Source organism: Serpula lacrymans (assembly GCF_000218685.1).
Source record: "Serpula lacrymans var. lacrymans S7.9 unplaced genomic scaffold SERLAscaffold_18, whole genome shotgun sequence".
NCBI classification, from domain to species: Eukaryota; Fungi; Basidiomycota; class Agaricomycetes; order Boletales; family Serpulaceae; genus Serpula; species Serpula lacrymans.
The window spans coordinates 468,190-493,522 of NW_006763307.1; the positions used below are offsets into that span (position 1 = coordinate 468,190).

Here is a 25,333-nt window from a genome sequence, read left to right on the forward strand (position 1 = left end):
TGGAGCCGCGGCAAAGGCCGACCGAACCTTAACCCGAGGGAGCCTGTACGTAACAGGGAAGATGAGCTTGGAACAGGAGATTTCAATTTTTGCCCCGCAAAACTCGCGCAGAACCGATACTGGAACCCGACGAAAGCCAGCGTCTACCGCCATGAGCGACCAACAAACCATGTTCCCAGCTTCAAAGCTCGGCGAGTACACCGTCATACAGGACATCGCAGAGGGCACATTTGGAAAAGTCAAAAGTGCGTATTCTCAATCGATCCTCCTTGCCCTCTCGAACCTCTTTTCCAGTGGCCTTGCACACCATCACAGGCCAAAAGGTCGCAATGAAGTATATATCAAAGGCCGTAATCCATATGACAAGAACAAAAACACGGGTTCAGCGTGAGGTCGAGTATATGCGCACCCTCAGACATCCTCACATAATCAAACTGTATGTACACCCTTGTATCTCACCTCCCGATATTCGGTGACACCTCTGTAGCTACGAAGTCATCTCTACCCCGACAGATATCATCATCGTCTTGGAGTTCGCTGGTGGGGAATTATTCAATTATATAGTCGCAAATGGCCGCATGCCCGAGCATCGTGCTCGGCGCTTCTTCCAGCAGCTGATTTCTGGTATCGAATATAGTCACAAACTCAAGATCGTTCATCGAGACCTCAAACCCGAGAACGTCTTGTTAGACGACGATCTCAATGTCAAAATTGCCGACTTTGGTCTATCAAACGAGATAAAAGATGGCGATTTCCTAAAGACCAGCTGCGGTAGCCCGAATTATGCCGCTCCCGAAGTCATCCGAGGTGGTCTATACACTGGTCCAGAGATAGACGTCTGGAGCTGCGGTGTCATCCTATATGTTATGCTATGTGGACGCCTTCCCTTCGAAGATGACGATGTCCAGACACTATTCACCAAAATTAGCCGTGCGTCAATCCATTACTGCTTCTAGACTCAACGTTAAATTTAATCTTCAGAGGGAAGCTATCATATGCCTTCTTATTTGGGTGCGGATGCCCGAGGGCTGATTGTCTCCATGCTGGCCGTCGATCCGGTCAAGCGGATAACCGTTCCAGAGATAACACAGCACCCATTTTTCAAAACCGATCTACCGCGCTACCTCACTCCGCTTCCTCCCCCTCCAGGCCCTGTTCTGGGCACACTTTCATCTCTTGTCACCCCACCGAAGGTTCTCGACTTTGAGATAATCGATGGCCTCGGACGCATCGAAGAAGATGTTGTCGATGAACTGTCAAAGCGTATGGAAGGAGTAGACAGGGATGATATATGGGAGTGTTTGCGTCGAGACGATGGTGTACAAGGCAACGCTGTGAAGGTTGCATACATGCTACTGCGTGACAAACGCAGACTGGGACGAGATTGTACGTATCCATGTTTGTTACCCATCTTCATCGCCACTAACTGGCACGAATACCAGTGGCAGAATTTGAAGAACAGGAACGGGATGCTCAACTTGCCGCTATGGATGTAAGTACACCTGTGGAGTTTTTCGTCTCTGTTGATTCGAATAGACTATCACAGCCTCGAAATACACTATCGCCTAGCGTTCTGTCACCCGGTGGTGATATGGAGGAGAACCCTTTCGAAGCCGAATTCAACGGAGAATATGACGATGACGAAATTGACGATGGCCTCGACTTCTCGACACCTCCCATAGACACCGAAATCAATAATTTCGCAGTATTAAATTCATCTCTCCCCGAACAACTTCCAGAACAACACCATCTCGCTTCTTATGCTAACGCCAAACGGTCGTTCCCTGTGAAGGAGAAGAAGCAGCATCGAACGAAATGGCATTTCGGCATTCGAAGTCGGTCACCTCCTATGGAAGTCATGTTAGAGATCTATAGAACATTGAAGGCCCTAGGCATGGAATGGAAGGAAAAGAGAAACCTTGGCGGGTTGGGAGGTATAAGACACCACCGCCACGACGGAGCTAGGATAGAGAGGGCAAGAGAGCTCGACGGGAATTACGTTGACCTCAAAGCCGCTGCCAGTGTTTATTTTGTAGAGACTAGAGCGCGAGTGCAAGATGTTGTGGTAAAATTCTATAGTCTTTCATCCAGTCTATTGCGTACTGATTACAAAATCATATTCTCAGATATTGATGAACCTACAACTCTACATGGTTGACTCCATAAACTATCTCGTGGACTTCCACCACAAAAAAACTTATAAAGCTTCGACCGAGCCTGGTGCTGGCAAGTTTGACATGGCAAACCCAGATGTCTTCATGCCCGAGACGAGCTCAGAGTCTGGCCGCTCGCTGAAAGATAAGGACACCGTCAAAGAAGACGAGGTCGTGTCGCCTTTTGTATTTATGGACGTCGCATGCCGACTAATTCTCGAGCTCGCTGGCGGCGCCGAGTAGAATTGCTGTTACCACTCACGGACCTGATAGTTGCTATCATCTAGATGTTTTCCTTGTCACATGTAATTGTATTATTTGTCTGTTCGGATCGTAAAGTGTTCATCTATTCTAACTAGAGTGTTTTCTATGTTGTACTTTTTTGCCTCCCCCTTTCCACGTATGCAGCATCTTTATTCAATACGGCATTGATTTATTTAAGGAACTCTTTTCTCTTCCCCCTCCAAAATATACATGATACCAGTGTTTGCAATTACATTTGAAAAAGTGCGAGTGCTCCGTTAGTTGTATTGTACTGGCGGGAAAATTCCAAGCACTTGGATCGGTCCAGTCGTAGCTGCAGCGGTAGCAATATAGGACAACAATTTGTTTCCATTCTTGACGGTCACATACGCCCTCATATGGATAGTCGATCCTGGGTAGGGAAACATCGCCATGGGTATGGGCGCCATGTGCTCAGCGAAGAAGCCTTTGTCGCCATTTATGCATTCGAAAGGAGTCCATATCATCGGGGGCAGTTCTAGAGTAGTCTCGCGCCGGTCCACATAATTGAGCCTGTGCTTTGGTGCTAGGATGAATTGATGTTGCCTGAATTCGACTTGGGAGCGTAAAACGACGCTAGTGACTTCTGGTGGTGGATGGTGGTGGGGTTCTTGAGAGATTATTTCAATTTTCAAGGGGAAAGCATGTTGAGCTCTGTAGGGAGAACGAAAGAATCAATGTTGTGTTCTTTTTCTTTTCGAAAGTAATTTTTACTTACAGATCAGAGGTGTCGTATATGGGAGCCATCATAGGTAGAGGATGCAGAGCTATTCTATACATCTCGTGATCTTCGAGAGAGCCTATAACATTGCTTCCATGAGCGTCCATACCATACTGTGGGATAGAAAGTCTTGGGTTTTGATCGTCAATTGACTGTAGGGTGTCTAAATTAGTTGCGTTCGTCAGCGCAATTTTGGCATCGACATACTGGATAGTAAACATCAACGACCTCAGAAGGACGTGGCCGATCGTCCTCCAAGTCTGACACATCTTCTTGCGAATCAAACTCATCAGAGCCACTCGCGGCAGATTGTACAGAGTCATCATTGGATTCTGCGACGACGCCTCGAAAGTACGACGAAGCACTATAACGAACAGGCGTTTCCAGCCCTTGTTCAAATGTTGGATCACCGAGTGCATTATCCTCCAGAGCGGGAGTTGATTCTTCATGCTTTCGATTCGGTCCTCCAGTGACGCCTTCATCGCTTGAACAGTCTTTGATGGTACTGGCCTCGGTTGCGGTAGTGTGCCACACTGGAGCTGAATGCTGTATCCTTCGACGAGTGTGGGTCGTCAGACTATCCTCACAGCCGCTCTCGTTCAGAGATCGCTTCCTAGATATCGTATGTTGACTGGGTTCGGCGATCGCATACATATATCTGGATTTTGTGTCCGCTTGAGGTTCAACCGAAGAAAGTGGTGCATGATGAGATATGCATGGCTGTCTTGTCTCCCTGGCAAAGCTGTCACGGCCGATATCTTGGTTTGCAGAAGAGGAGGAAGAATCGGGGAAGGTCTGGGGTTCCATTGCGCTTGGAAATGGTGGGAGAAGTGAGGAAAGTACAGACAGGTATAATAGCTGAGAGTTCAGGGTTCTTATACCTGACAGAAATCATGCCACATATGCCACCATAAAGCACGAAGCCACTGGTACTCTGACCACCCAAAACATACCTAGTAATCGGTGGCTGTCTCACTTAAAGCGCTTCAGCTTCGTGTCGGCTAATCGGACGACTCCAAAGAATACCTAGAAAGCTCCCTGAACGAGAGGCTTGATTGATTTCTTTTATTGACATAATTGCTGATGTCTATGCCTTAAGAGATATCGAGCGCTTTTTTATGCAAAACAATGAGGGTGGATTACACGAATAGGACCCAAGTTGAAGAAACCTGTGAGTGACAGTGGCGGGGTCGGACTGGTCGGACTCGGAACTCCTTGCGTCGGAAGTATGTTTAATAACTGTTTATGACAGCTAGTACTAGTACCACCAGTACTAGTACTACTTCAATCTATGTAACTTGAATGCTTTTGTCACTTCGGATACGTTACCTTCTCCCAATAGTCCCAGGTATGTGGATTTTACCATCAACGCATCGCTATAGACGATGATCTTCTTTTGGCTCGCTTCTAGAAATTCTTCGAAACCCCTGGTACTTATCTGCATTTTGGACCAGATATTCCCGACGCAGTGCAGTGTTTTATTTTCTCAGCAGGCTATATGGCGATGAAATACTAGTAGCACATATGTTATAAAGGGTCCAATATTCCAAAGTCGTTAAATCGAGATCGGTATATATAAGTGGTCTTGAGTGTAGTAACATGCACTGGTCGCATATAAATCCCTCATATCATGACATCAGTAAGCTTGACAGTAGTATCCAATCTTCAAACAGTGAAGGTATGACCCTTTGAATTGTTTCAATATTTGCCTATTTTTAAAGTATTTACACCTCAGTATTTCAAGGGTGCGCAAGGCTTTGCTTATATTATCTATTCCTGCTAATCACGTCCATTGCGTATGAAGTCGCCGGTGCAGCTCTACTGGTAGGTGTTTGTATTCAAAATTCCGCCCAGTGTGAATAAGCTCATGCTTTTTCAAGGTCTCAGATTATTGCTTAACTTTTGGGTGTGATGTACGTTTGAGCTTTATGTTTTCTGTTTCTAGCTCTTATCCAATGCCGCAGATTCAATTCGTTAGATTCACGCCCTGGGCCTCGCCACGTATAATCTTCATGTTTGCTCGCTACCTCCCTTTCATCGCTGTATCGGCGGATCTTTACTGTGAGCGGTTTCTCTTATAGCTAGAGCATATATAACCTCATATGAGATGCAGTTTCTTTAGCACCCCACATAGATCTAGATATGGTTAGCAATACGATTCTAGACTATCTGCCAGTCTGATGCGTTGCATAGTGTCTGCCACTTTACAAGACCATTGCGTGTTCGTGGCCACTAGTATCATTTCTATATCGTATCGGGTTCTGATTGACTCTGATGCAGGGCTCAACATACTGAGTATACTTGCAGCTGAAGGTTCGGAATTGTTCTTTGTGTCTATCCTGACCCTAACCGTATTGTTAAATAGGTCTTCTTGTTCTTCGTACTTATGTTTTATGGGAACGTAACCGAAGGATATTCATGATACTTTTCGTACTTTACTCGGTAGATATTTCGATTTTAAAAACGACGTCGAACTGACACGCACGCTCTGCTGTGGCGTTTAAGATCCTTTTTATTTCGGGCTGTATAACGCCTACAGTGGGCACACTCTCGTATAGCTGTAAGGCGCCACCTTAAGCTCTTGCTTTTTATGAAGCTAATCAACTAAACTCCAGTCATATCGCCACCATATCCATCTATGACAGGTTGCTATCAAGCAACGGCAAATCGTTTGGAAGCTGTAGAGTTCGCAGGTCTGGCAATATTTGAGCTGTGTAAGTCCTGAACCTGATGGCATGCCTATTCTTGACTGAACCATTGGACATCTCAGCTATACTTGGTCTCAATCTCTGTCGAAGGGATTTCGTACGATCCTTCAAGAGTCAACTGGCGCATACCCTATACCAGGACAATATATTATATGTAATCTCCTTATTTAGTGAGTGGCCCCCGTTGCGCTTGTCAGGATACTTATGGACTCCATTAAAGCCATTTCTACGGCAAACATTGTCATATGTGTTCTTCCGGTGAGTAACGCGCAACTTCAGTATATTTTTAAATAATCGAACTTACTCTGTTTCTGCATATCAGACGGAATGGAACCAATTACTGGACATGTGACGCGCATTCTCTTTCGGGATGTAGCGTAGATTATACTGATACGCTGTTCCGACAGATTACAAGGAGTCTTGCATAGCATACTTGCATCGCGGATTTGGTTCAATTTGCTGGGAAAAGATAGTACGAATATTACACTTCCTTATGGAGGAACTAACGAAACACTGGCGTTTTCTACTATATCGTTTGCATAGCAATGACTCAATGGTATGTTTACATTTCCCCTATCCCATCAGATTCAATCAACATGCAAGTCATTTTCCCTCATACTTTGATTTTGGATATAGGTTGAGCCACTGTTATCAACTTTATGAAAATGCCCATTGTTGAAGTTGCTGTCTAAAATCAAAACATCTAAAAGATGGTACCGGGTTACTCCGTTGCTTTTATAAGAAAGGATGAACAGTTGTGTGTGTAGGTACAGTACGCAGTGATCCAAGCCAGGACAAGAGTCGTGCGCACAACTGGTGCACTGACGGTCCCGGGGGTAGGTATTAATCTAGCCAAAGTACGTCGTTTACGTCTGATGAAAACATAAATTCGCGTTGAGACCTGAAGGACATTATCGCCATCGGCATACTACCTTCCAAAGCAAGATCAGATGGAAGGCACTTGATTCGTGTTTGTGATCCATCGGTCATGAGTCAGTATAGCGACGCCATTAACCAGTAGCAGGCTACGGCCTTTTCAAATAACTTTGACAACCGCAGGCACACGGATGGTCATCCGAGGCACCTCTGGAGATGCATCTCGTATACCAAGAAATTATGGAAAGCCGGACAGTCGCGGTTCATATGTCGCTCCAACTTTCTCTAACCGAGACTAGGACCTCGACCACTAGTATCTCCAAACACGTCGATTTATCTTCCGTACAATTTAATACTCCTTGTACTTGTCGTCATAATGAAGCATAAGGCATATTGCATATTTAACATGGACATGTACATAGAAGAAACCTATATGACATTAAACAGCCGCTTCACCCTCGAGCTCATCACCCTCCTCAGCATCACCCTCCTCAGCATCACCCTCTTCAGCATTACCCTCGAGCTCGTTTGTTTCATCACCCTGAGGCACCAGGACATGAAGACCAAACCATCTGCAATATTTATTACAGGCATGTTCGTGCTCAAATGAAAGCACAGCTGATTGCACATTTCCTTCTCCGAACATATCATTATTGAAACCGACTTTGTCGCTAGACTCGAAGAATATATCATTAGCAACCGCAGAAAAAGACCTTGAAAGACACATACGGATTAGTCATGATTTGCGGGTCTGACAGAAGACTTCTACTCCCTGAAACAAAGTTACAGTATGACCAGTATCAGTCCTGAATGTACTTACCTTGAAAATCTGAGATATAAACGGCTTTCCCTGTCTTCTCATACTGTACATGTTGTGTAAATTACAAGAATTCGGCCAACTCATACCTATCCTCACCTTTCTCCAGCATGGGAGCCGCATCAGAATTATGAATATACTTGATGAATTCTCCATCTTGATGTTCATTTATCTTTTCCTCTAGAAGATAAACAGCTCTGATCGATGTCTGGGAATGAGCCGGGCCTTTTTTGTGGAGCCCTGTGTGTGCAATGGCTACTCCAGCCCTAACAAATAGTACCCGAGGAATGTTGAAGGAGGGTGAGGATAACGATGATTTCAGAGTGCTGTCAATGAATGCATAGGTCATTGACATGAGTGACTGCGCCCAATATAAGATGTTGGCCTCCATTTCGATCTTGTTTAACTCCTCAGTTGCCGAGTAACGACCAACTGCAAATTCTTTTTTATCCTCATCCATCAAGAATTGTGCACCGGTTCCAAAACATGATTTCCCCTGTTTGCCAACCATGATTTTGTGATATAAACGCTTCACAGCTACTTCTTCTGGGCTATTGTGGCCCAAGCCATTGTTAACAGATCCGAAAAGTGTTAACCACCCCGCATGTGTTGTTTTGAAGGACCCGAATCCCATAGACTCTTTTAACGATACATCTAGTGCACCACGAATACAATTCTTTGGGTGTAGATGAAAACGCTGATTGTTGTCATCCTCTAATAGTTCATCAATGAAAGTATTGGGGACTGGGTAGAAGTTGATATTTTCTGATAGCAGTGACACTGATGATACTATTAGTATCTTGATCTTTAAATCATGAAATATGTGCTCACTGTTGATGGAGGAAGCAGTTGTCTCTGATCCGCCGAGGACAAGAGCCTTTTGCATGCACATGTGATCAGGTGAGTGAAACTCCCTTCTATCGCGCTTTGATGGAGGTGTTTGTGGGTTTGTAGGAGATGATGACTACATAAGCATGAACACCTAATAAAACTAAGTGAAACTCAGCTGCTGCTCGAGAGGCTATAGAAATGACTTTATTATTTACCTAAGTGAAACTACAATAGATGTTAGTTTAAGGTGATCTCTAATAAATGTAATGTAACATACCTCAGCCGCTGCCCGAGAGGCTATAGAAACGACTGAGGTATTCCTATACTAAACCCCCTACTACTTATAGTTGGAGGTGCTACTCGCTACAGTATAATGACTCCTAGGAGTACAATTGTGCTCCTAGGAGAACAATGGTTACTCCATGGAGTGGTGGCTATGCTCCATGGAGAACAATGGCTGCTTTGGCAGAGACCGGGTTTATCCGATTTTGTCAACACCGTCAGTGGGAATAACACATAAACTTTAAACCATACATACAGTGTTCTTTCGCTGTCTCTTTGGTGCAGGCAAATGTGTTGGACCCAATCTCTCATCAAAATTGTTTGCCGCCTCAAGATCTTGTATATTTTCCACAACTCTAGCGAAAAGCAGGGTCATCAGAAGACAAAATGCAAATTATACCAATAACTCACTGCCATGACCCAGCCTCAGGTGGTTTGTGTTGAGTCTTTCCAGCTGCACTTGACCCTTTCCATTGGGTTGGAATCTGATGTGTTTTTCTAAGGTACTGGGCTGGTTTTGATGGTTGGTGTTGCATTGGGATTGCAGACCCAGTGTTTGGGGCCTGCAGTGGGAAGTTGGTGTCTGTCGCAGCATTATTAGATGCTATATTCTGTGGTTTTTATGTCAGTAGTCATGCATATATTAATATGATAAATGTACCTCTATCTCCTCTGTGAAGTCAAGCCATCATTCCCATTCCCTCAACTTCACAACCACCGCCAACTTAAATGCCTTTGCTGGCTTTTTGAACACTTGAGTACCAATTGTACCAATTGTACCACCACTTTTCACCTTTGCATCCACCAAGCATTGCTCGTAGAAGTAAGGCCTGTCTGAGGGGTAGTCTCCTAAATCCAGCCATGAATTTCCTATAGTTTTTCGCACAACCATTTGATCCCACTGCCAGTCAAACCCTGGACAGACTTCGAGAAATTGAGGTTGAAGTTTTTGTCTGGCCTTCATACTGACTTGCACAACTGTGGCCATGGCATCCAACGTAAAACCTTCACAGATGTTCATTACCATGCCTTTTGGTTTGCCTGCATCTTCATGCATGCCTATTACCTCAACCAGAACCTCTTCTGACACTGCATAACTCCGCTTGGCAAACTGCGATACATCATATTTATGATATAGATGATTAACAGTGTATCCTAAAGACCCAGGAAACAACTGTTCAGCATCTCGGCCCCGAGGATCATTGTGTGTAAGCTGGGGATTGACATAGGCATTAGAAAGTTGTGGGTTTACAAGCATGTTCTCTTGGTATTGTGTGCTCCACCCCTTTGGTACGTTGACATTTGGCCTGGGAGGTCCATATGTATGAGCCCGCATTTCAGCCTGAGAGTTGTCTATTGGACGTAATTAGTACTTATATATTGTCTTATAATATTGATTAACTTAGTACCTGGAACAAAGAGAGGCACTATGGATAAAGGTGTCAAGCTGGTCGACATTGTTACAATTGACATACCAGCACCTACTTACGCTTCACTTTTGTACTTCTACTTTTATTTTCCAAGTCACATGACCAGTCATGTGACATATCACCTGACCAGTGTCTAGACTCATCATGTGACCGGTCACATGCTAGACATTGGACTTTGAACTTTATTTACAACTGTACAGTACCTCATGTATTTTAGTATATATACAAGAGCAATACATGGGGAAGGACTCAGCGAGTCCTCCTGTTGTCTAGCACAACTAACTCACTGCAGCCTAAGGGGTAACCACTCCCCATCATCTTCTTTATAGTGTGTTCCTGTGTGCGCCAGAGTAAATAACTCTTGGTTGTTACAGACATTGGTGTAACACATATTGAGGAACCTAAGGCCATGGGAAATGAGTTAAAAACAAAGAGAAAAAAATAGGAACACACCGTCACGCTGGGCTATATTAACTGCACAGTTTATACTGGCAGGATCAAGGGATCCAAACTGACCAGAAGAACTGGCATTTAAAGTAGCCTGTGGTTGAACAGGGCCAGTGAGAGTGTTGATGCTGCCAACAAGGGGCTCAGATTCGCTTGAGGACCAGGCGGAGGATGGTAAAGAAGATGGGAGAGTGGATACAACATCTCTTTTGGTAGGCTGTTTAGTCCCATTGTCAGCTAATGAGGAGAATAGGACCTTGGTTGGCCCCCCACGGCGAGTGCCTAGTATATAGTTTAGAGTTTGACACCCTACAATGTAATAGGACTTACTGGGGCGGACAGAGGTGTTGAGCTTCTTTGTGTAGTGAGTATAACATGACCCACACACATATTTGCCGGCCTTTGCACTATTGTGACTGAGGACATAGTGGCTGGCAACTTCAATTGTCATCCCACAGGCTTGTCGCTCGCATTTTGAGGCCTGTAGAGCTCGGATGTCTTCGGTAAACTGAGTTACGACTTCAAGTTCTTCAAGTTCTTGCATTTTGTGGTATGGATTGTGGTTCGAATAAATGCCTGCTCCAGGTAATAAGCAAGGTGCAAGATAATTGCATGTATAAGAGACTCACTGTAGATCCTCAGAGGCGCCAGACCCAACTGAGCTAAAATGTCTGGAGGCCACAAGCCACAAAAGCGCGTGGTATGATATCAGAAATTTTAATCATGATGCTGGAGACGGCAGCTCACCTTTGAGAATTACCATCAAATATTGATCTGGCAAAGGTTGCAAACCTGGCAATGTCCGTATATATGAATTTTAATCTGCACAAAATCAGTCAACTTCAAGATTGAAGCAGCTGAGAAGGCGAAGCATGTGGGAGAAAGTTAGTTTGCATCTATGAAATAAATGTGACTCACTGCTACCTGCCCCACCCCACATTGGCTTGTCCCTTTAACAATACACTGTCACCTTCCACCTTCATTCCCAATTATCAGTTCTTCACAAGATGGCTAGGACTGGTTTAGTGAACCAAAACAAGCCCAACCGTTAGTGCTAATGTTTTTGTTGATTTGGGATAATGATCTCACCACCAATGTTTTATACAGCACCAATAGAAACGATTAAAGAGATCATATTACACTACTGGAAGATGAAGAAGAACGACAAAGAGATTTTAGATCTTATCCTCAAAAAAATTGACCGAAGTAAATTTGGTCTGGAACAGGAAGGTACGTAGTATGTGTTAGAACCACTTGGACCATAGATATTGAAACAACTCAAACTCACCTAGCCATGCCTCTCGTCACTCAAAGTGACCCTGGATCTGAGAATTATGGAATTGCCAATGCCCACACCATGCTACGACAAATGCACGACCCAGCACTAATGGGAACTCTTCAGCACAGGTGGATGCGAATCAAGAAAAATATAAAACTAGAAATTGCATGGTCTCAACTGCGCCGCCGATTCATACTAGGATTTGAAGATATATTGGACAAGGGTGTTGTGAATAACTGGTATGATGCTGATATTGATCTCCAGCGGTAAGCATGATTCTTCATTCAAAACTTAATCAGCTGAATATCAAAATTTAGTATGGTTTTTCACTGGGTTTTCATCCCATGGCTCCAATGTGAATTAGACAGCTATTGTGACCGTGTCAACAACACACAGAAGCGAGCCGATAAGAACAAAATACTACCACATGGTGTTCCCAACCACATCTTTGAAACACCTGAGGACTTTGGTGCATATGATTGTAAGGTGATAGTATTCTAAGGAATTATTGCCAAAGGATTTCCTAATACTTTCTGCAGGTCATAGTGAGCCCAGATGCAGTTGAGCATGTACGCAATCTGTATGCACCAAAAGATCATGCAGTCTTTGAACTTGTACCTGTGAAGTTTTCAGCGTTGGCTGAGATTTTTTACAATGGGATGGGACATCCAGCCGTAGAGAGAGAGACAGTCTGGCCTATTTACTGTGCATTACTGTGCCAGTTTGAACAATATAAAGACAATGCAGCACAGGATGAATGGTTGCAAGATTTAGCAAGATTGCAAGACATTACAACCAAGGATGTGGCCAAAATTGTTCTTCTTGATGGTATGGACGAGCTGCCCAATGGGATGGACAAGCCTCGCCCAGATGGCTCGTATTATATGGGTGGCGTGAACAAAGGACATGGCCCAGGTATGTCGTGCAAGTACATGTGAGAATGATTGCAATATAACACTTACCATTACAGTCCGCAACTTCGAGGATGACGGCGAGCAGTCAAGTAATCATGGTGAGAGCTATAGAGATTTACTTGAAGATGGTCAGCTTGTGGCAAGTTTCTCGTCAGAAAATGAGATGGAGTCTGAATCTGTAGTAGATGAGTAGTAGTGTAGATCCTTGGTATACCATTTACTTCCTGCAAAATCTAAGACCAACTATTCATGCAATGAAAGTGGTGATTGAGAGCAATATACGGAACAAGAACTTTGTCCTGAATGGACATGGCATGTAGGGATGTGAATGGTATAATACAGTCTGCAGGAAATGCACAGTCCGCTTGCAAAGAGCAACACAACAAGGGTAAGGCAGCCTTGTGTTTGTTGGAGAGCGAATTGCAGCATTGACTGGGAGAGTGTGTCGCTGCCGTTGTTGATGATGAGAACTGTTGTTAGAAAACCACACACAAAAACAAACCAACACACAATCCTCCCAGATTCCACGGAACTTGTTTATGGGCTTTGCCTCCTAGAACAGTGGGTGCTCTGGTTGTTCGTGGGGTGGTATGTATGAAGATCCTTCAAATTAAAACCCAGAGGTGTATGAGTGTGGGTTTTGAGGAGGAGGGATAGTTGAATTGATAGAAGGATAGGGGCTTTGTGACGAGTATAGACGAGCACTACCTTGCTAATCGTAGCACAAGGTAGGTTTGAGAACGACAATATGACGAGGTTCCCAGTGATAGCAGGCTCCTGACGCACAAACTGTAGTGCTCAGAAGGACTCTAATCGAAAGGGATGACAATGACTTCAAAAGTGGGAAGTGACAATGACAGCAGTTGACAGTGGTAGAAGTGTAAAGTGTTGTGACCACACTGGATCACAAGTAGCAGAGTAGTGAACTTGAGAGTAGAGGAGAAGTCTGGATTGGAGTTCATGTTTTTTTACAAGGTAAAATACAGGGGTTTATATAGTGAAAGAAAAGTAGGCTATGCACAGTATAGCTGTGCAAAAAGAATGAGAAAGAACATGAAGGAAGGAATGTATGCTGACAAATCCTGCGTAGGTAGTACAGGATAAGATTGTCAAAAAAGGAAAAGAAAGAGATAGAACAATGAATGCTGTGAGTAATGTCACAGGTTTGTACAACCATAAAGTAAAGTCCAATAGCAAAAAAAGAGCAGGAAAATCATGATGTCATGGGAAGATGCAGTAAAAAAAGGGCAAGGCAAAACACTATCAGTATCAACACAGTTCCTTTATTGTCAGTCAGGCATTCTAAAAAAATATGTGTCCATAAAAATGATTCAAAAATCAAAAATAATCGCACTGTAAATGAATGTTCTGCTGAAGAAAAAGAAACTGGAGCCACCGGTCCACCACCTAGTCCAAATCCAACAGTTCCATGGCCTTACCAATGGACTGGTTGTGTTGGACCACCTGATCAAACGAGGGAGGGAGAGGAGTAGTTCCAATTTGGAACAAGTGAGTCCCAGGCAGCGTGTGTGAGGAATCGATTTTTCTTATCGCATTCCCGTCATGTCGTGGTTAGCAGACTCAATCCCCGTCACTCCTCTTGCTCTTGGACTAGAGATTACAGCAGGTGTCTTATTACTTTTATCATTTTTCTTCTTATTCTCTCTTCACACTCACGTTCTATCGTACCTACAACGAGGTAGACTCGTTGTCGACCCTCGAGAAGATATCCAGATGACATAGTCACGATCCAGTGCTATGTCTGGGGATACTTCGGAGGAATATTGATAAGCGAAGAAGGTTGTGAGTCAGCGCCTTCTCCTGGGCTTACTGATACAGCCAATCGTACATCCCTTACCAATACGCTTTCTTATACGATTAGTAAAGACGATAGATCGGACCACTTTCTTCCTTTTATTCTTATTGGTTAGCTAGCTGGTCAGACCACTTTCTCAGTACTTCCCTTTCTCGGTCTGACCATCGTCGTTCACTATATAGAGAAGTACATACTTGATGTATTGTTCTCCAGTTCAATATTAGTTTGGATTTGCGCTCTTACCGATACTCTTCATTCTCATACTCTGATTCACCGCCTTCAAGGAAGGACTTGACCAGACATTGGGCTTTGTTATATAGCTTCGTATTTGTTGCCTGACAGCGTGTGGTAGGTGTAGCTGTAGCGAAGACGATGGACAAAAGATAAGTGTACCCAAGTGAATGGGACAGCGATGAACATGGGCGACGCAAGGGGATGAACCTTCTCCAGCTCAAAAACTACCCACCCACGCTCCAACCAGGCAAGACAAGCGACCAATGTTTTGATAGTATATGATGGCAGATCAACGTCATGAAGATGGACCTGTTGCCCTATTTGGACCGGCCGCCGGGGCTTTGCTGATATCAGCAGTGGCACGTGGTAGTCAACGGATCGGCGATGGAAGCGGATAGGAAGTGGTGACATCAGAAATGGTGGGGGTGCAAATAAGATGAGGAGGAGGAGGGTGGAGGTGACGGAAAAGTGGATTAGAATGGGGATCCAGAAATGACCGTCAGGTGAGAATAAAAAGGAGAGGAAGGGGCCCATGGTGGGGCTAGGCAAAGGAAGGGGAGTAAGGGAAACGACAAAAGCGAGGGCGCAATGCAATGTGTAGCCAGTGGCGACGCGAAAATTTGCCGAAATGCCGAAATGCGGAAAGTACCGGATGGAAAAGCAAAGGTGAGCGTGACTGGATTGCCTAATAGAGGTGGTGCTGATCAGCCACAAGTTCAAAAGGGCAATATTAATTACTATTCCACGTGGCACTGTGCCTGTGTGGCGCAAAGGCGAGTCTTTTTGAATATTCGCTTCGTTATTGACACCTGTCCATGCTACCAATCAACTTTGGTGCATGACACTGTGCATCGTGCGCAGTGTGGTGGTAGGAGGCAGGGCCCTGGGACCCTCGTCACGTCAGAGTGTTCGAAGTCCTGTTACTGTAATGGGAAGTCAGAATAATATATGAACCGTGACTGTCCGGCTTTCCATAAGAAATTGTCAAACTATTTAAGCCAGCTTCTTGTATGCAACACCTGTGTTTGTACGTACCATCTCGGCAGTAAGAATGTTTCTCGTTTCTTCTTGCAAGAAGCTCGTAGGCCAGTTTGACAATGAGCCCAAGCGCCTGACAAGAATTACATGTTATCATAAAGCATATTCAACGCCTTTTCGCTACACAGGTGAGTAGCCCAATGTCAAATCAAGCTGCATGACTGGCTATTTTCATGGAGAAGAGACTGAATCTTATTCTGAAAGATGTTCTTCAAGAATGTGAGGGCCTTCCCGATTTGCATTGTGGTATGATATTGGATATAATAAATCTAAGTGAAGCTCAGCCGCTGCCTAAAAGGCTATAGAAACAACTTTATTATTTATCTAAGTGAAGCTATCTAAGTGAAGCTACAATAGATGTTACATCAGTAAAAGTCAAAGTTACTTTGGTCGTTTTAGACAGCTTAATGTTACTTTTAAGCTAGATCAAGCTGACAAAGGTGACAAAGTCAACCTAAGATCAAACTTGCTCGACTTCAAGGTCTACTAAGGTACCCAGAAAAGTATCAAGTTTCATAAGAGAAATCAACATATTTGATTACAACAAAAGTAAAACCAAGTGCCTGCTAAGACAAAAACTAAGTGTAATAAAATTTACAAGGCAAAAATAAGAGATCAGGAAGCTATTCCGAAAGCATGGTGATCAATAAATTTATTGACATAGTAGGCATGGAAAGCATCAAGGGAATTGGAAAAGGAAAGTTCTCTGGGCATGAAACAATCACCATAAATTGGGAGTAAATGAGCAGCCTGCAAAATGCAATCAACATGTATAATTTTGAGGGCTGGATAGCCTTCTTCATTGACGTCTGGTTGAACCATCCATAAGCCAGTCAGTTCATCTGGGTGATCAGCAATGTGTGAGAACCACTGAATCAGTGCGCATGGATAAAATATCCCATCATATACAAAAGAAAAAAAAAGGTGAACTCGAACAACATCAAGTCCTTGCATTGCAAGAGCAGTGGGGTCATGTTCAACAAACACACAGTCATAGCGAGAAGGACCGCCCCGCCATGACGGACACGCTTGAATTGTCTCTCGTCGCATCCCACCAATCCCACTGGGATTGCTTGGTGCATAAAAAAATGCTACGGCGGAGTGGTGAACAGCGATTTTTGAATTGAAAAGAGGGCAGCAAGAAAGGGGAACATTGGAGCCTTCTGAATCATTCAGACTTCTGTGAAGCTGATCAAATAAAAATTGTCGGATCATTTCATGCAGTTGGGATTGGTTGATCCAAGCACTAAGCTGTTTCACCCTTTGTGGATAGCCAGACTCTGGTTCAAGGAGACATCAGTTAATGGACAAGAAGAGGCAGAAAAGAATGTACGTAGACACTTTGCAAGTTCTACATGGCTCACTACACCCACATCAGAAACAGGTCCACTTTCCTCATCAGCGTCATCAAAGTGATTTGCTTCATTGTTGTGTTGAGATGAAATACGATTGGCGGCTTGATTGTGGTCATCCGGCATCCCCACCATATCATGATTATCAACTAGATAACGGATGAGTAAATAGTTAAAGGACAGCTGGAATAGACTATGTTACATACCTAATATAGTGTTTGCATAATTGAGAATATGGTCAGAAAGCATCCCCCAGTCTGTGAAATCAACTCGGGCCGCTGCTAATTTGTTGAGTCTTTGATTGACGAGTAACATCTGGCCAAGCGCCTCAAAACGGCTTGAACAATGCCATGGCTCCTTGACTGCTTTGATATGCTTTGACTCTGTGATTGAGGAACATAGGCCATTTGGAGAGCCAAATATTCTGATTAGCATGAGATAATGTACCAGAGAATGTTGGCGGGGGAGAGAAAAGCCATTTTGCCGAACACCAACATTCTGGAAGATAATATGGTACCGATGGAATCTTGATAGGACATCTTGTACAAGCACAAGGGTGTCTTCATCATGTGAATCACACCATACAAAATAGCAAAATTCAAGAAAAGCCTGAAATGTTCTGACTACGTCAGGTGGTACATGTAGTTGAGTTCAGTATACTATAGTTCAGTAGTAAAAAGAAACATAAAAACCTTCATTAAAGCCTTGGAATCATCTCCAGTCCACTGCTTAAACCCACGACCTTGAGGAAATCGTCAGAGGCCTGGAAATAATGGTGCAGCAGAGATACTGAACAGATTGTCAGAGCCTGATATATAAAAATGAGATACTAATTAATACATACTGAACATCTATGTCATCCATTATTTCATCTGCTTGTTTTCTCCCATGGGTTTTGACTAACTATTCTTCCACCCATGATACTGTTCAATTGAGAACTTCTGGGAAGTGTCTAGCCACTTGCTGAGAGCTAACAGGGACAGAACTAGAGTCCAGTATGAGTAACTAAAGAATAGGAATACTGGACTCTGCAATACTAGTCCGAAGTTTTGTAAACAAAGGTAAACAAATCAGCCACAAAGGCGAAATTATAGAATGCTCAGTGAATACTGAATAATACAGCAAAAAAAATAAAGAGGAAAGTGATTTAGAAAGAAGGGAAAATAGATAGCACAACTAGGTGCAGAATCACCAAAACTAACACTCCCCCCTGATGCTGCACCTCCCAAGCATTAGCTCCCCCCTGATCTAACAAGTCCCATTATCTGTCTGAACATGTCAACTTTAGGCTTAGCCAGAGCCTTGGTCAACAAATCAGCAGGCATTTCAGCAGTGGGCACAAAGGTGGGAGCAATTTGGCCAGAGCCAACAATATCTTTCAACCAATGCCAGCGTAAATCAAGGTGCTTCATTCGACCATGGTGTTCAGGATTCTTGGACACAGAGATGGCAGATTGGTTGTCAATGTGAAGGGTGGAAGGAGAGGTGATAGGACAGCCTATTTTCTTCAGCAGATTTCGCATTCAGCAGATCTCCTTGCCAGCTTCAACAGCAGCAATATATTCTGCCTCAATGGTGGAAAGAGCAACAATGCTTTGAAGTTTGGAACTCCAAGAGACAGCACCAGATCCAATCTTGACAAGGTAAGCACCAGTAGAACGTCCAGAGTCCTTGTCACCACCATGATCAGCATCAGAGAAAGTGGTGAAGAGTTCAGTGGAATTAGGATCAGGGCCAAGGACAAGTGAGTGATTGAGGGTGCCTTGCAAGTAGCGGAATAAGTGCTTGACAGCACCCCAGTGAGTGGGCCCAGGATTGGAATTGAATCTGGCAAGAACTCCAACAGTATAGGTAATGTCAGGACGAGTGGTGGTGGCCAAATGCATCAGAGCACCAACAGCAGCAAGATAGGGAATGTCCTTTATCAGTTGCACTTCTTCTGGTGTCTTGGGAGACATATCCTTGGTGAGGCGTGAACCGGGGTCCATTGGAGTGGACACAGGCTTGCAGTCCTTCATGCCAAAGCGCTCCAGAATGTCCAGAGTGTACTGATGTTGGGAGAGGGAGATGGTGCGATTGCTGAGGTCTCTGGTGATGGAAATGCCAAGTAGGTAGGAAGTAGGGCCAAGATCACGAAGTTTGAAGTGCTGAGAGAGGTCCTTGACAGCTTGGTCAAGTGCAGAATTGGATGTGGATGCCAGTGTCATGTCATCAACAAAGACAGGTAGAATAATGCGCACTCCACCTCTATTAAACACATAGATGGCAGAGTCAGAGTAAGTGCGATTAAATCCGAGTTTTTCAAGCACAATGTGCATCTTCTGGTTCCACATCCTGCCTCCTTGCTTGGTCCCATAAATGGCCTTGTTGAGTTGGCAGACCAGATTACGACCACCTTGATGGAATCCCTCTGGTTGCTGCATGTAGACCTTTACATCCATGACACCATTGAGAAATGCATGAGAGATGTCAATGGAGAGCAAATGGAGGTTGTGGATGGCAGCAATTGCAAGGATAACTCTGATAGATGAGATGCGAACAGTGGGTGTAAATAGAGGTTGTGGATGGCAGCAATTGCAAGGATAACTCTGATAGATGAGATGCGAACAGTGGGTGCAAATATTTCAAGGAAGTCAAAGCCAGGGCGCTGGTTGTAACCTTTAGCCACATATCTGGCCTTGTAGCGCTCAATGGAGCCATCGGAGTTGTGCTTGATCTTAAAGACCCACTTGCCACCAATTGCCTTTTCTCCAGGAGGTAGTTCCACAAGTGACCAAGTTCCATTGTGCTCATGAGCTTGGAGCTCTTCCATGGCTGCTTCTCTCCATTTATCTGCATCAGGACGCTTCATTGCATCTGCAAATGACCTAGGCTCAGCAGAGTCTCCAAAGTGTGCCACTTCATCATCAACTGCCTCAGAATCACTACTCTCACCGTTATCACTCTCAATGGCAGGAGTAGGTTGTCTGTGTTGAAGCCACCATGGTCTAGGTGGTCTCCTAGCCCTTGCAGGGCGTCTCAGTGCAATAGGCAAGTCAGGAGAAGGTGAGCGATGAGGAGGGTGATCTGGAAGCTCAAGAGGTTGATTCACAGGTGGTTTTGCATCAAGGTCCAAATCAGGCCCATCATCAGGCAAGTGCTGAGGTTGCTGAGGTTGCTGAAGTACAGCTGGTGGGTCAATATCTCCCCCTGGACCTGGTGCAGGGACATCCTCATCCAGGCCCAAAGGCATGGGAAGTGAAGGTGGCAAATGTGGAGTAGGAATGGCAGTGGTAGAAGTCTTTTTCAAGCCAGGGAAGTAGCGCTCATCAAAATCAGCTCTTTCAGAGATAATGGTGTGTTTGGTGGTAGGATTGTAGAATTTCCAACCCTTGTACCCAGCAGGGTAACCAATGAACACACATTTCTCCATGTGAGAGCCAAAAACACCTCTCTTATCCTTTTGCACATGCACATAAGCAGTGCACCCCCAAACACGAAGGTGTGACATGTCTGGTTTATGTCCATGCCACAATTGATAAGGAGTAGCATTGACCACTGCATCAGTGGGACACCTATTCCAGACATGCACCAAGGCACCTAGGCATTCACCCCAGAAGATATTAGGCAATCCAGACTCTGAAAGCATGGTAGTGATTCTTTCAGAGAGAAGCCTGTTTGCTCTTTCTGCAACTCCATTCTGCTGAGGCCTATTCCGGGTGGTATGCTGTCTGACAATGCCATGATCATCTGTGAATTGCTCAAACTCCTTGGAGATGTACTCTCCCCCTTTGTCATCGCGCAGAGCCTTGATTTTTCGCTCTAATTGAGTCTCAGCATAAGCCTTGAAACTCTTGAAAGCATTAAAGACATCTGACTTGGCCTTCAAAGGGACAACAACACAAAATCGAGTGTAATCATCGATGAAGGTGACCCAATATCGATACCCAGAGAATGAAGGGGAGGAGACTTGGTGTACATCAGAGTGGATGAGGTCTAGAGGGTGAGCAGAGCGATGAGAAGATGAAGGGAATGGGTTGGCAGACATTTTTCCAGACAGACATGGTTCACAGATAGGATCAGGAGTAGATTTAGACTCAAGTGTCATTCCAGTAACAAGGTTTTCTTGTGTCAATTTCTTGACATCAGCATAGTGGTGGTGAGCCAATCTTCAATGCCAAAGGTTTAAGTCAAGTGGAATTGTTGCAGAAAAGTGTCCCAATTCAACACAAGAAACAGTGGATCCATCAAAGAATGCAGCATTATTGTTGTTGATGGTTGCAGTGAATAAGAGAGTGTTGCCATGTATGAAGGACATAAATTGAGATGAAATGATGACTTTAAAACCACTTTGACGAGTTAAGTACAAAACTGAGAGGAGATTATTTCGAAGATCTGGTACATGCAGCACTCTGGAGAATTCTACAGCCCTTGATTCCTTGCCATTGATGATAGGGTTAAACACCACAGTACCAATACCAGCTGAATAAACAACAGTATGATCTGCTAGCTTTATGGGAACACGATATGGTGCATAATTGCGAATCCAGTGACGATGAGGTGTCATATGAGAAGTGGCACCTGTGTCTGCATTCCAATCAATGTTGGCATCAAGCTGGAGAGGGCAGTGTAAGTCAGAGGGATGAATAGAGTGGAGGCTTGCATTTCTAGCCGACTCTGCAACCACAGTAGAAAAATGGTATTTTGCACCAGATATGGCAGATTGATTACAATGATGGCAGTTAGGAGATGAGCAAGAACAATGAGTAGGAGCAGAATATGAATGAGGAGTACATTTAGTTTTATCCATGGTGTGGAAATGAGCTGGCGAAGCAGTGGAGGTGGATAATGGAGAAGGTCCAAAAAGTGCACAGAAAGGTCCAAAGGGTCCAAAAGAGCGGTCCAAAAGCGGTCCAGGAGGGTGCTAAGGCCTCCTAGTGATACTACAGGGTTACGCCTGTGTTCCCCTTTCAATACTACACTGATATTAACAGAGAAATCGCCTCGAGACAGTGTTGGTTAAAAGGGCTTGTATATGAGTCAACAAAGTGACTTAAGCTCCCCAAACACCGCAGACTGAGAGAGGCTCTGGGAAACAGCAAACTGAGGCAATGCAGGCGAGCTTCACAGTCTATAGGCTTGTTCTATCTGATAATGGACAGAGCAGAGAAGATTGGAGCTTTATGCAAGCACCAGATATGCCAAAAAGCGAAAATATAGGCCAAAAAAAATCGAAATTGTCACAGGGACAGATGGAGTGGATGGATTGCCCCCAAAATATAGGTGTGGGGAGCGATTATATGGTGCAATAGATAGGCCAAGTATGGCCAGAAACGAAGCACAGGGAGTGGAGGGGTATAATAGGGGTGGAAGTGGTGATCAGAAAATGATAGGGGCTCACAGGGAGATCAAACTCAAAATCCACCACTCTGAGGAGTCTCCTAGGGTTTTCAAGGTCGTAGAAGACAATGGTAGGAGTTTGGGGACAATCAGATAAGGATTGGGTGAGATATGGCACTGATAAGGCCAAAAAAGCGTCCAAAATGAGGTTCCAAGCAACAAAGGCTTATAGGGAGTAATCCAGATGGAATCAAAGCAAACAGAGATGATAGAGAGGGTTACCAGAGACCCAGAAGACAATTTGCAAGAGGGATAAGCAGTAGGGTGCTTGGATGATGAGGTATGAAGTCAGGAAGATGGCTAGAGCACAGGGCTCATAACCTGTTAAAATTGGATATTGACCAGACCAGGGATTGAACCTGGAACCTTCTGGATACATGCCAGCTGCTCTACCAATTGAGCTATATGGTCAAGGTTATACAATGTAGGATCTTAAACATGACATGCAACCATGGACGTCTTACACAGAATAGCTGCTGCATACTGGGCTGGCTTACAAATCAGAGGTATTATCCTATGGAGTATTGGTATGTCAGAGTATATTCTAACAGATACAAGGTGATCCTTGAATGTGCCCTTAATGACTTGATGAAGGAGATCTGGGACGAGAGTTTTATGTATGTCGACTCGGGGAAAGTTGTTGGTAAAAGGCTATTTTTAATCAAAAGATATATTAGTACAGATCCTCGAAATTAACCACGGCATGAGACTTACTGTGATATCTGCTACTAATCCATACTGATCCCACAGAATCCCTCGGTCAAAGGCTTTGATCAATGCCTCAGTGTGTAACCTTGAGCGCCAACCAGCTTTGCCATCAAGATTATTGGGTGCTGCAGTACAACTACACCAATATCAGCCGAGTTTACTTTTAAAGAGTTGAGATGCATACCGAGGACACCATCCCTGAACAATACAAGCTAGTAAGGCTTGTTCAGGATAGTCTGCTATGTATGGGCCAATCCCATACACAACTCGCTGGAAGTGCTGGTCAGCACAGCGAACAACCTCCGGGGTGGTCATGGCTGGCTTGAGATCTTGAAGAATAGCTGATACTGACGTGTGGAACATTTGTCATCAAAAATTGCGAAACCTTGTGTCATTCCCATATTTCTTATCGGCTTAGTAAAAGTTAGTTGAATGAAGGAATGATATGAAAAAAATACACACTTTTTGGTATAGAAAGAAACCCTAAGAGAGCAAGAGCATTTTGATGGGCTTGACAAACACTGTTGTGAACATTACCAATAGAGATATATATCGGGTAATATTCATTTTGTCCTGTTGCAACGGAAACAGTCGTTTTGTCACTACCGAGTATGATGGGTACAAATGTCGATCCGTGTGTGCTTTGGTCTTCTGCGATGATGTTGGCCTCTTTCCATGCCCAATTACCCGACATGAAGTCTTTGTACTTCCGTTTTCCATTTGCACAAAACTCCCGGTAAGGTACATAGTCAATATTATCCTTGAAATCAGAATTAGATAGTATGTTGTGTACTATCATTTGTGGACTGCGGTACCAGACGTCAAAACTTTGTGACATCCATGGCGGCGCATTTTCCTGAGGTACTTCTCCATTGTAACTAAGCGAAAACAAATCCCATGGTACACCACCAATAGGGGTCGCATCAATGGTCCGGTATAAGTTGTCCTTGTCAGAAAATGGAATTTGAGCGTCGTCTATGCCATGTTTTATAAATGAGGCTCTCCATAGCTCTGTAAGAGTATTAATGTCTCCTGCCAACATCTGTGTCTTTGTATAGAGCAGTTCTGCTGTCTCAAACTCAATACAATCCCTGTACGGCATCCACTCAGAGCGAGACGGGCGTTGAGGAATAGTTGGTGGAGTGTTTGGTGGTAGGCATTGGCCGTTCTCATCACATGGCTTGCCTGTTCTGTGATTTAGCCAAATGTCGCCAGGAAACTTTGAGGGACTTACCATTAAGATATCTGTGGTATTCGTACTCAGACTGACTGGGTGGTTCTTGCTTGTTTCCATCTGGAACACTTCAATTATTGTTTATTTCGCCTCTGTCTACATCCATCAGTACATTTGGCATGTGGGTGGGCAATTGGGGCAGGCAAAAGAGTTGAGTGTTCTTGTGAAAAGTATGCATGTGTTTCTCGAGGCCTGAGGTATTCCAGAACCAGTGTTTGCATTGCTGGATTTCACATGGGATGGTCTGTATCCTTTGAGGGCGCCGAACACGCTGAATACGAGGGACTGGAGCCATTATAGCCCATGAAAGTGTGTGAATGAGCAATTGACTGCTATGCGACTCGGGATCGTGCGACAAGACTCAGAATTGAGTCTCAAAACAAGCATAAATTGTTTTAGTCACACTTACTATCAGGCAACAAATACGAAGCTATATAACAAAGCACAATGCCTGGTCAAGTCCTTGCTGGAAGGCGGTGAATCAGGGTATGAGAATGAAGAGTATCGGTATAAGCGCAAATCCAAACTAATATTGAACTAGAGAACAATACATCGAGTATGTACCTCTTTATATAGTGAACGGCGATGGTCAGTCCGAGAAAGGGAAGAACTGAGAAAGTGGTCTGACCAGCTAGCTAACCAATAAGAAAAAAGGAGAAGGTGGTCCGATCTATCGTATTTACTAATCGTATGAGAAGATGTATTGGTAAGGGATGTGCAATTGGCTGTATCAGTAAGCCCATGAGAAGGCGCTGACTCACAACCTTCTTTGCTTATCAATATTCCTCCGAAGTATTCCCAGACATAGCACTGGATCGTGGCTATTTCATCT

At 44.2% G+C, this 25,333-nt stretch overlaps 7 protein-coding genes across 7 annotated transcripts; 4 read left to right on the plus strand and 3 right to left on the minus strand.

Annotated features, from left to right (window-relative positions):
* Nucleotides 1-105: 105 nt before the first annotated feature.
* Nucleotides 106-2,650, plus strand: SERLADRAFT_364165 (uncharacterized protein; the record flags this gene model as incomplete). Its single annotated transcript, XM_007324213.1, has 7 exons — nt 106-245; nt 295-436; nt 488-930; nt 982-1,386; nt 1,443-1,492; nt 1,547-2,065; nt 2,127-2,650. 7 exons carry the CDS (start codon nt 152-154, stop codon nt 2,394-2,396), a joined length of 1,923 nt encoding a protein of 640 aa, XP_007324275.1.
* Nucleotides 2,651-2,674: 24 nt separating this feature from the next.
* On the minus strand, nt 2,675-3,963 carry SERLADRAFT_443589 (uncharacterized protein; the record flags this gene model as incomplete). Its single annotated transcript, XM_007324214.1, has 3 exons — nt 2,675-3,089; nt 3,154-3,308; nt 3,364-3,963. 3 exons carry the CDS (start codon nt 3,961-3,963, stop codon nt 2,675-2,677), a joined length of 1,170 nt encoding a protein of 389 aa, XP_007324276.1.
* Nucleotides 3,964-4,401: 438 nt separating this feature from the next.
* On the plus strand, nt 4,402-6,554 carry SERLADRAFT_480220 (uncharacterized protein; the record flags this gene model as incomplete). Its single annotated transcript, XM_007324215.1, has 16 exons — nt 4,402-4,504; nt 4,568-4,834; nt 4,892-4,901; nt 4,961-4,980; nt 5,037-5,069; nt 5,121-5,217; nt 5,270-5,301; nt 5,350-5,377; nt 5,437-5,469; nt 5,522-5,598; nt 5,662-5,716; nt 5,772-5,870; nt 5,927-6,122; nt 6,187-6,212; nt 6,272-6,420; nt 6,501-6,554. 15 exons carry the CDS (start codon nt 4,787-4,789, stop codon nt 6,525-6,527), a joined length of 930 nt encoding a protein of 309 aa, XP_007324277.1.
* A 757-nt stretch (nt 6,555-7,311) lies between these two features.
* SERLADRAFT_403272 (uncharacterized protein) lies at nt 7,312-8,293 on the minus strand (the record flags this gene model as incomplete). The annotated part of the gene is made up of 4 exons (XM_007324216.1): nt 7,312-7,411; nt 7,470-7,512; nt 7,561-7,603; nt 7,657-8,293. 2 exons carry the CDS (start codon nt 8,189-8,191, stop codon nt 7,599-7,601), a joined length of 540 nt encoding a protein of 179 aa, XP_007324278.1.
* Nucleotides 8,294-11,554: 3,261 nt separating this feature from the next.
* SERLADRAFT_411947 (uncharacterized protein) lies at nt 11,555-12,933 on the plus strand (the record flags this gene model as incomplete). Its single annotated transcript, XM_007324217.1, has 6 exons — nt 11,555-11,594; nt 11,655-11,777; nt 11,840-12,092; nt 12,144-12,312; nt 12,366-12,741; nt 12,797-12,933. 6 exons carry the CDS (start codon nt 11,555-11,557, stop codon nt 12,931-12,933), a joined length of 1,098 nt encoding a protein of 365 aa, XP_007324279.1.
* A 1,331-nt stretch (nt 12,934-14,264) lies between these two features.
* Nucleotides 14,265-14,785, plus strand: SERLADRAFT_403273 (uncharacterized protein; the record flags this gene model as incomplete). The annotated part of the gene is made up of 1 exon (XM_007324218.1): nt 14,265-14,785. A coding segment is annotated over one exon (157 nt), but the record flags the coding sequence as incomplete, so codon positions are not given.
* A 1,658-nt stretch (nt 14,786-16,443) lies between these two features.
* SERLADRAFT_374768 (uncharacterized protein) lies at nt 16,444-24,504 on the minus strand (the record flags this gene model as incomplete). The annotated part of the gene is made up of 8 exons (XM_007324219.1): nt 16,444-17,108; nt 17,162-17,248; nt 17,387-17,799; nt 18,025-18,083; nt 23,115-23,210; nt 23,274-23,403; nt 23,452-23,614; nt 23,730-24,504. The coding sequence occupies 8 exons, from the start codon at nt 24,502-24,504 to the stop codon at nt 16,444-16,446; spliced, it is 2,388 nt and encodes a 795-aa protein (XP_007324281.1).
* Between the last annotated feature and the right edge of the window lie 829 nt (nt 24,505-25,333).